The sequence below is a fragment of the Sycon ciliatum genome, chromosome 3, assembly GCF_964019385.1.
Source record: "Sycon ciliatum chromosome 3, ocSycCili1.1, whole genome shotgun sequence".
Lineage (NCBI taxonomy): Eukaryota > Metazoa > Porifera > Calcarea > Leucosolenida > Sycettidae > Sycon > Sycon ciliatum.
Genome location: NC_088645.1, coordinates 19,237,278 through 19,248,145, shown reverse-complemented (window position 1 = coordinate 19,248,145; position 10,868 = coordinate 19,237,278). Strand labels below are relative to the sequence as shown.

General features: G+C 46.4%; 1 protein-coding gene across 1 annotated transcript; it reads right to left on the bottom strand.

The window, feature by feature from the left end:
- Positions 1 to 4,439: 4,439 nt before the first annotated feature.
- LOC135811671 (mucin-17-like) lies at positions 4,440 to 8,700 on the bottom strand. The gene is made up of 3 exons (XM_065324905.1): positions 8,543 to 8,700; positions 7,694 to 8,170; positions 4,440 to 6,486 (listed from the first exon to the last, which is right to left on the bottom strand). Exons 1-3 carry the CDS (start codon positions 8,589 to 8,591, stop codon positions 5,018 to 5,020), a joined length of 1,995 nt encoding a protein of 664 aa, XP_065180977.1. The 5' UTR covers positions 8,592 to 8,700; the 3' UTR covers positions 4,440 to 5,017.
- Positions 8,701 to 10,868: the final 2,168 nt, after the last annotated feature.

Sequence of the window (10,868 nt, the reverse complement as noted above, 5' to 3'; positions counted from 1 at the left end):
TACAGGTTGACCCCGATGCTCCTATTCCCACTATTTACTCTCTACCTCCACCAGCAACTACATTGCACTCCCTGATCATCACCTCATCGACTGTTTACAAGTATATTGCAAGACTGCCTCTGAACAAATCCCCCGGAGCTGATAGGATCACCAATGAGATCCTCAGGAAACTGAGCAACTCAATTGCCCGCCCACTCTCCATTCTTTTTAACCTTTCCCTCTCCTCCGGCATATTCCCGTCACGATTGAAGTCAGCCACTGTCATTCCAGTGTACAAAAATAAAGGCGACAAGAACAACCCGTCTAATTACCGACCAATCTCCCTCCTGTCCTGCGTCTCCAAACTGCTAGAGAGAATAGTGTACGACCGCTTGTACTACCATATCTCCCCTCTTCTTCACCCCACACAATCTGGCTTCCGTCGTAAGGACAACACATCCCTGCAATTATCCCGCATAATCCAAGACCTCTGCTCCCTAAAAGACCAGCGGCAGGTCTCCTGCATCTGTTTCTTCGACCTCTCCAAGGCCTTCGACACCGTGTGGCACAAGGGCCTGACCGCCAAACTTCGTGCCCATGGTGTCTCCGGCTCCCTACTCGCCTGGATAACTAGCTACCTCTTGGACTGAAATAAGTGCGTCACAGTAAATGGAACCTTATCTGACCCTGAGTCTGTGACATCCGGAGTGCCCCAGGGCTCCATTTTAGGTCCCCTGCTCTTCCTCACATACGTTAATGACCTCCCCTATTCAATTCCCAATATTTCTTTGTTTGCAGATGATACCACTGTCCTTGCTTCCTCCCCATCTCACGCCACCCTGTACCCCAAAGTTCAGACCTGTATCAACGACATTGTTCACTGGATGAGCACTTGGTACCTTAAGCCAAATGTGACCAAAACCGAGCTCCTCCTGTTTCACCCTCCCACAGATCCAGTGCCCATCTTCCACTTTCCCGATGATCCCGGTCACCCTATCTCTGTAGCGCCCCACCATAAACACCTTGGCATTGTCATAGATTCCGCCCTCTCCTGGTCTCACCATGCTGATCATGTGTCGTCCAAAGTATGCCGATCTGTCGGCATAATGTCAAGTCACTTGTCCCATTTGCCCAAAAATTGCTGGATTAATTTTTAAAAATCATACATTCTTCCCCTCTTCACGTACGGCTTCCCTGCCTGGTCCACCATTAACAAAACCCACGTAGGTAAATTAGAAGTTCTCCATCGCCGTATACTGCGAATCATATTCCGTACTGATCGTTATACCTCAAATCTAGACTTGTATGCTGCTGCATCCACTACCACTCTGCAACATTACCTTGATGCTTCCAAGTGCACCCTGGCGCATTCAATTTTCCTTGACCAGCACCCTGCTCATTTACAGTCCCTTAATTGGTTCAATTCAGGTGGCACCACCCGAAGCTGCGTTCGTCTCCCCCTAGCTAGGTCTACCCTATTCGTAAATTCCCCTTTCTTTTCCTCCTACTCCACGTGGCTCCAACTGCCTCCCAGTGTTAGACAAGCTCCAGATATGCCCAAATTCCGTACCCTCGTCAGACAGCACTTCAGTATCTCCCAGTAAACAAAGTCACAGTCACCACTTCCGCTGCATAGCTCGCTGAGCATCCCATTGCTTTGTAAGTTGCTAATCCCTTCCCACTTTGTGTACGTGCTCTTAATTTTCTTTTTTTCTCTTCTTCCGTGGTTGGTCCCACCCTCTCCTCAATTCAATTGGCTGTCTTGACATGCCACGAGGTGCATAAATAAATAAATAACACAGCAGAGACCCTTCAAGCAGCAAGCATAACTCGTTCTCGTTTGTTTCTTCATTTGTTTCTTCTCCTTTTTACATAAAAAAAACACATTCATGGGAGTACAAACGAGTTAAGCGGGATTCACAGAAGCTTTTTTTGCGATGCGACACGCGATGCGACAGACTCGAAACCGGGAAAACCCCAAATCGTAGCCACGTCGCACCCCACGCAACTGCCGCAACTGGGCCATCGCAGGCCATCGCAGAAGTTGAGCTTGGCTCAACTTTTGCGATGCGATGCGATGCGACAAGCGATTTGGCGTACGATTTTGACCTTTTCTACAGCAAAGTTGTACAAAGGTTCAAGAGTTGTCTATAAATTTGTACAAGTTGTATCAAACCGCGCGAATATCATGGTGGCGTATCCAAATCAGCAAGATGTTGTCGCATCACTGACTTCTTCTGTGAATGGTATTTCGCGAGTTTGCATCGCACGCGTCCGTCGCAGATTGCGTCGCATCGCGTGTCGCATCTCAAAAAAAGCTTCTGTGAATCCCGCAGCGTACAAGAAAAAGCTTCCAAAAAACTCCATGAAGTAAACCTTGCCTCACCCTAGAAGAGTTCTTGGGGCAGTACCGCTTGGCCACGCCAGTATTCACGAAGATGAGGTTCATCATCCCGTGATACAACACATGGTCGTCTTGGAAATAGCCAAACGACAAGCGTTAATAAAACAGCGAGCTGCGTCCTCAATAAGCAAACACTATACACCGGCAGATAGTAGAACACCTCTTCTAGCATTCAGGACATGTCCACAATCATCCTTTTTAGGTTTTCTTGAAATACACAATTTTTGTTTTTGCACTCGACCATGTTGAAACAGTTCCAAACTCGTACCTGCCCAGGAAGGCTCGCCCGTCCGCAACCTATAGTCAGCCATTTCCACTCCAACACCACTCCCAGCGCTGCAGAACAAAGTTTATTGTTGACTCTGACAAGGAAAAGCAGCGGTGATCATTTTTCACTCCAAACGACAAGGTTCTCCTTGCGCCACCAACATTTAATCGGTGCAACAGTTGATGGAAAAGTGACTGAATGTTTTCTTGGATTTTTGAATTTTACTGCAAGAGGAATGATGAAATCATGTGCCTCGTGATATAGAATAATGCTTTCTGGTGCCCGACACAATGCACACGATCACGACCGTTCGTGAGGCGCTATCCGGAACGGACCATGAGGGAGGAGGTTCGATGCATTATATTCCTGCATGCTCTGCTCAGAACATGCAGATACTATCGAAATAGCGCTAGAAGTACTTCCATTATTAGTGTTAATGGTGGAGGTGACTCAGTATTTCCATTGGCAAGAATTCTTTGAGATATATCATCTTGCAGTAAGAACAGGTATGCATTTTTTCTCACACTAATCTAGCTCATCTCGAACATTGTTCAACAGGAACCGTGGTTAGTTTTACATGCTAATGCTCGACGTGCATGAAGATCGGCAACAGCAAGGCATGATCGTCGAGCATGCCATCGAGGTCGCTTGGAGTTGACCAGCGCGCTGCCTACACTGCTTGGGGTATGTGGCCTGCAGACATGTACATGGCGGATTTCTTATGTCATGAACAACGTGATTTGACCCTACTGAGAACACGTCAGGTCACCGCGAGACAGCTCACCGCGCGACAACTCACAGCCGACAGCTCACCGTGTCGTCAACTAACAGCCAAGACAACTCACAGTGTCGTCTACTCACAGCTAGACAAGTCACAGCCTCACCAACTCACAGATGGACAATTCACAGCCACACCAGCTTAGCAGTGTGGTTACTTTTCATTGATTGGCTGCTTCTGATATCACCCTGATGCCACTGCTGGAACATGTTTTGGCTATCAAAGCCCACAGTTGAATAGAAAACAATGGAGCGAAAGAACGAGATGAGTATTGAAGTGAACGCTTTTAGACCTTTAAATTCAAGAGGAGACTGTCTGCGAGGAGAGGTTAGGTTCAAGCAGGGTAGGACACTTTACCCTCTTACTCGCGTATCGACTGGTATATGTTCCATTCTGTTCCCTTCCACGACAAGTCTCCTACGAAGCTTCTTCGCCGATTCTCGGACAGATCGTACGTCTTCGCACTGTAGCCTCTCGTCTCCCTCAACGGATCCCCAGCACGAACACAAAACGCCAGCCTTTGCGGTGGCAACATCTTCGAGGAGGGAAAACCTGCAGCTAACCAGGAATCACCGACAAAACAAGTGTAATACACAGTGTAATTTGCGTCATCATTCTTTGTCCCAGCGCAGTATGTATGTAGCATTCACGGGAATAGAAAACGGATGAGTCATTTTATTACGACAGCTTGCACTGGCTACTAGTGCAACGCTGCCAACATGTTCAATGACAAAGTCCACAAGCACATTGGGGAGAACTGTTGGGCCTCGGCAGCTTTCTCTCCCTCTTCCCCCTCTCTCTTACTCTCTCTCTTTCCCTCTCCCTCTCCCACTCTCTCTTCTTCTCCCCCTCTCCCCCTCTCTCTCTCTCTCTCTCTCTCTCTCTCTCTCTCTCTCTCTCTCTCTCTCTCTCTCTCTCTCTCTCTTTCAAACAGGTTTTAGTACAATACCCTACAGAAATTGCGTTATACTAAAGGACATTGCAATACAGTCGAACTACCAAAAAGGAAACCAAAGTAAGGTAAAATAACACCTGAAACAATAGCACTGAAATATACACATGTGAACTGTAACATTGAAGACGAAAAGAAACAAAAATCTTTTAATGCATGCAACGAGCAGAGATGTTATTGACAGGCAAGCCGTATTGTCAAAGTAGACAAAGCGGGCGGTCGTGGAAGATAAAAATGGATTAGAAAGAAATCATCGACTGTAGGTGGAAAATAGGTAGAATTGGGTGGCACGGTGAGGATGAGGAAAAAGAAAACTAAACCACGGTTCGCGTCAGATTCGGCCAGTTTTCCGTATCCGTAGGAATGCCAACACCCTTCAAGGATCAAAAAACACGGAAAAGGATACTCCAAAATAATGTGATAGGGTGGTGGGGGTATGTTTATGTTCATTGGGTGACTAATTTCACTTGGTGTATTTTCGCGAATCGAATTAGAAACGAAGCGTGGAAACAAATGAGTGATTTCGGAAGTCGTCGGCGCTGACAAAAATAATTTTAGTCCTGGTCTGGAAATTATGAAATATTGAAAAACTAGCGAATTTGATCTGGCACCGAAGTAATTTTAGATGTACATGCTTCAAGTTTCCGCGCAGCCCTTCTGTGGCACAGCATATATGGCAGAAGGATCAGGAAGCTCAACCGGCACAGTGCTGATACCAACCACCTCATCTCTTCTTTCAAGGGTGGATGCGTTGCACAATCCATCATCGTTCAGGGAGATGGCTGGTTCTGCATAGATGTTAGGATCAGTGTCTGTATCAGGCTGGTCAGCGCCTTGATAGGAGACTGTGTCCTGTGGGTTCATGTAATCGCCCTGGCTGTCCTTCAATACTTTGAATACCCGATATGGCAGAGGCTTTGGGACCTGAGATGGAGACACACATCTTGGAGTGTCTGACCCAGCCGGCGTCGATGTAGATGTGGCTGGAAGGGATAAGCGAGATGACTGCGGGTTTGTGCTGGTAGTGGTGTTGGTATCGCGGCATACTACTGTTGTTGCGTCGCTCAGACCACGGCGTTGTTTGCGTTCCACATCATCTGGATTGATACACTTCTGGTTATGTACGGCGGATTGCGCGGACCTCGATAGGACGCTACGTGATGTTACATCCGTAGCACGACATATGTGGTCGATTGAATGTGTAGTGTGGGGTTGTTCATCACCCTTAGTACCCGTGCACTCCTCTGCGTTTTCGTAAGGTCTGCGAACATCTGTCGTATCCGACTTGTGGGGAACTGAGTAGCAGACGGCTGGGGCTTCTTCGGCTTCCTGTCTGGCTGTCTCTGTTTCCTGGCTTTTAGGTTGTGAATGGACATCCTCGATTGATTGATCAAACATAGACTGCACGCTGGCGTATGGCTCACCAGCATCTTTCTGCTTCGTTTCCGTGTTGACAGAACACGTTGGCGCAGCACCATCACGGGTAGCATACGTGTAAGTCTCATTCTCCGTACAACTGTCATAAAGAGCAGCAGCTTTATCAGGAGGTGTCTTGGAAAGGTTGGTTGGATGGCTGTAACCAGGTCCAACGGCCGAGTACAGACCCGGATTCGTCAGTTCTGACGTAGGTCCCCGGTCAGCGCCGTCAGGACCGTTGTGATTCTCGTAAAACTGATTTATTGGGTCTGGCCTATTTTGCGGGACTGTCGATTTACGAATAGCGATGATCCACGGATGACTGCTGCCAGAAAGAAAGGTTCGTGACCGCACCCGTAACAGCAGAATGAAAACGCTCAGGAGAACAGAAAGTACAACCAAAGGAATAACAATGGTAGTAACCAAACTAAATCCTCTTTGCTTTTCATCAAGATGTTCAACTAGGGTTGTCGCTGGAGTCGATGTCTTGATCTGAGTAACAGAGGTGCCAGCGGTACTAGTTGACTCCACTATTGCAGTGTTCGTAACTGGAGTTGGAACTGTGGAGGCAGTCGTAACTGGAGCTGTTGCTGTAGAGGCAGTCGCCTGCTGTGTTGAACGGCTAGGAACTGATGTAGCTGTTACAGTACGATTGGGAGCAGGGCTTGTGGCAGCAGGCGGATGGATAACTACAGAGAACAAACCGCAATAAGAAGAGGGTAGTGGTTATCCACTCATGTGAGAAGTCTGCTGCAAATCAGCAGAATAAAATATTTGAAACTTGGATGTTGAACCAATCATAGATGTAGAAGGGAAAGGACATATGGATACGAGTTAACCCTTTGAGGGTCCATCGTTCGAATTCGAACGATATGTAGTGCGTACCCGCCACTGTAACTAGCTTCTATATAAAGTCAGAAAGTGCAACAACTCGACCCAAACTGACAGAGTACTAAGACATTCGAGGCCCCGACACCTAGCTTTGACACATCTCCGTAGCGCTAACCAACGGCTATCCAACTCAGTAGGTTCAAGGTTAAGGAGAGACCAAAGAGGGGAGGTTAAGCCCAACAAACTGACCACAAGCTACAGTCCAACGGGAACAAATATTGTCGATTATTAATGGGCGATGACGAGACCAGGAAGATACTTGACAAAGCTGTCTAACTACAATTCGAAGCAGCACACCGCCCAAGTTGGTTGGCTCGTGTCATGCATGAGGAGTACTGTAGGACTTTGGCGTTCGGTTTCTTCAATTCGGTTTCGCTAAGCTTCTCCCTTCTGTCCTTATCTTTGATATTTCTGAGCGAACAAAATTTGGTGTAGTTATACCGCTCTGAAACGTTAGTGAGTTCTGCATAACGCAAACGGGAAAGGCATTACCCCACACCAAAAAGCAGTTTCAGGTGTTAGAACCTGTTTATGTTGGTACCCGTGACCCCGTCCGGTGTAAACAGAAAGAGAACGTTTTGGCACTCACACTCTTCAGGTACTACAGGCTCACTTTTTTACCCACACACACACACACACACACACATAGCTGCCACATTCATTTACTGCTACCATTTCACATCCACTGCATATGGTCGCACTACTGGTGTAAATGACTTGTTTGTAACCGCGACCTGCTGCAATTCCAAGGTATTAATTTCAATTTTGTGACATATGGCTACTATTTTAATTGGGTTTTTTACTGATGCTCACTATGTGGCGATATTCCGCTGATGACAGTCACGAGAAAACGCTCTAGACATCCATACTGTCGTTCTAACAATTGCGTTATAAACGGTTATGAGTGCACAATTGGTAATATTCATTGCTCTCTTGCGCTTATTGTCTCCTCGTTGGTTATTTAAGTATTTATATATTGTGTAATTTACAAATTTAACAGCTTACCCTGGGCAATTATGGCCAATCCTCTTATTATGCGGCTGCTTCTCTCGAGTCTGTAGATGTTGCAACGTGCATCCCTGGCAGAAATGGATATCATCAACTTCGTTCTCTTATTCCTTGTCATGTACTCGTTGAGCGTTTGGGTTGCAGCTTGATTTAAGTTTTCGAATTGAGTGTGCCAGTGGTCTCTCAGCGGAACTGGAAAGTGAAGAGTCTCAAGAAATATGTTATCACTGCCATAACTCACTGTTACTGAGCATGATCCAGTGTACATGAGTGAAACCGCTTTCAATAACAGATTGCAAGGTGATGTGAATGTGAATGTTTTCTTGTAGAGGTTTCCAGTACCCAAATGCAACGCAACTGCGGCCTGATCAATGTCGGGCTGGATATAGATCCTATCTTCATAGTTCTTTATGATTCCATCTGGCAGTGTGCAGTTTGGCAGTAAATCACCGTGGGATCCTGGGCAAAGCAGACCTGCAGACAACGACATTACACATTAACCGGGAGAACGAGTCAGGATCAGCATTGCCAAGGCTCCATCTAATATCTTAAGTAGGGTTTGTTGTTTTTGTTGATTTTTCATTTTATTTAGCAAGGCCATTTTTGGGGTTTTGGAGGGGATGAAAACAATCAAATTTGTTCTTTCTTCTGTGACCTGGCTTGCTATTTTGTTTACAATGATGATCAGGCCACTCGATTTCTAGCTCCGAGATAAGGCAGACTTCTTGTATCTCGTCCGGGTGTATGGAAACATAGGCAAAGCTGTGATGTGCATCCATACGGTCATGTTCAACAGGGAAAACTGCTTGAAGTAGCATGTGAAGAAGCAGAAGGCATACGACTTACTGATAGCCGCTAGCAGGGCGATTGTGTCGCCAAGTACCCTGGGTACCATCTTCCTATGGATGCTGCCTCTACTGTCGATCTTAACAAAATCCACGGATAGGATAGGGCGTGCGAACCGTCCTCTAGCTATGTATGTAAATATTGTTGCTTCAGCCTATTACAGTAAACCTTACAAGTGTACACTCTTTCAGGAAAAACAATTATATTCACACGGCAGTACACAAGCAAGGTCCAGATGATGAGGGTCAGGCGTGAGCAAGAAGGTCTTCATGGAAAACATCGGGGCTATGCGCATTGCATGAAGAGTGATAGTGGCCGTCTCCGAGGCAGAAAGCACCATCTGCTTACAATGCACGAGGAAATGCCGCCATGGATGAACGCCCACGCTGGGACATTCATAATTAGGATCGTTTGCAATGTGTGCTGACTAAACAGTGACAGTACCGAGAATGATATGCGCCAGTGAATTATGACTCGCTTTTGTGCACATCTCTCTCAGAAATCCAGAATCATACAATCATGGTGCCAGTGTTGATTTACGCACGGTTTAGAAGCCCATTAGTGGCGCTCAGGGTTCGATTTCGCTGCGTGGGGCCAATGACGTTTACATAATAGGCTGTCGAAGTGCCTACGTCACGCTGCCTGAACACTCGTAGTTACACGTAGTTACAAGGCCAAATGGGGACAACCGAAAGTCGCGCCACTTGCATTTGTCGTGTTTCCAAGGGTCACGGCATCACTGGTGCAAGATCGCGGCTTCAAATTTTATTTTAATTCAAGAAGTTTCTCCTTTGCTCTCAAGCCATCGTGGAGTGTTTTCCTTCTGGGTGTTCACCCGGACCTGAGAGATAGGAGGTCTTCGCTTGCCGCAGGACAAGGAAGCGAAGCCAGAATTCGTTGGTCTCAGAGCTTGGTGAAACGAGCGAACGTTGTAGTAGAAATAAATGAGACACCCATCATTGCTCCTTGGCCGGCAACTACTTGTAAAGCCGAAAGACAGCACATGCACAGTAGTGGCAAAGCCCAAAATTAGGTAATCCTCCTCTGCAAAGCGAAAACTACAAACTCGGTGACAAGTAGCAGTTCATTTGAAATATAATCTCGCTCAAGCACTCCTCAGTAATAATGGTAATGTAGCTGTGTACATGCTGCTGCCACTTTTACTTTTCACGACTTTGCCAAGCGAGTACATGTACGCGTTTTCAAGAAGCTGTGACGTCAGACTTCCACGGCCTATCCGCGAAAACAATGCATGATCGGGAGAGCATTACTGCGAGCTTCAACGTGATTTAGTGTTGTGTACACCACGGAGTATGTGGTAATTCAGCTCACAATGAAGAGGTACCGAAGTTTGCAGCTGCTGCATGTTGTTGTATGGGTATTCTAGTCTATTACTGTAGTGTTGAGGACTATTTCTAACCGGTGCATGTCAAAGTGTCTAGTAGACATATGTGCGGTCGGATGCTAACTTATGTAGTGCATAGCTATTGTTCGGTGCCACATACATGTACTTCAAGTAGAATCACATAGAATTCTTTCGCTCTTTCCACAGCATTCCTTTCAATCCCGACTGTGTATGTTTAACTGCCTCATAATGGCGATCCTTCTATACAATTGGGAATTGTGGACTCTGTCCAAATTGCTGAACGACAAACTGGACAAATGGCAACGGAGGAAGCTACGCGTACTGCTGCAGATTGTCTACCCGCAACGCATCACCAATAACAACTTATACACAGAAACAAAACAATCTCCAGTTAGTGCCACATGTCGGCGACGCAGGCTGCTGTGGTTTGGCCATGTGGTGCGAGAGGGTCCGGAATCCGCCTCGTTCCAAGCACTGGAGCTATCAATCAACACAAACGACATAAAAAAACCGTGGCCGTCCGCCATTGCGGTGGATTTATACGATTCGGCACGACTTTGAAGGCAGCGGATCTCTCCGTGGAGAGCGCTCTCCAAGCTGCAGGAGATAGACTAACTTGGCTTGACACTGTTGACAGATGCGTCGACTCTGCTCCTGTCTAACAGGTTCAGGGAAGATGCAAGCTGTGTTTATTATTATTATTATTATTATTTCCACAGCACACTGTGCAGAAATTCAAACCAAAATCAGTTCGTACTCAGTGTTGGTTAATCAATTCACCGAGAAAATGAATTGACAATGTGCCAATTTCGTTCGGTTCATGTTTAGACTGATCCTCAGAGAACCCAACACATGCTATGGATGCAAAGAGTGTAAATTTAAACCCAAGTCGAGAGGTGCAAAGTACGCATTCTCTAGCACGCACTTAACAAAAAACGCAAAGAATAGAGTTAGCTTATA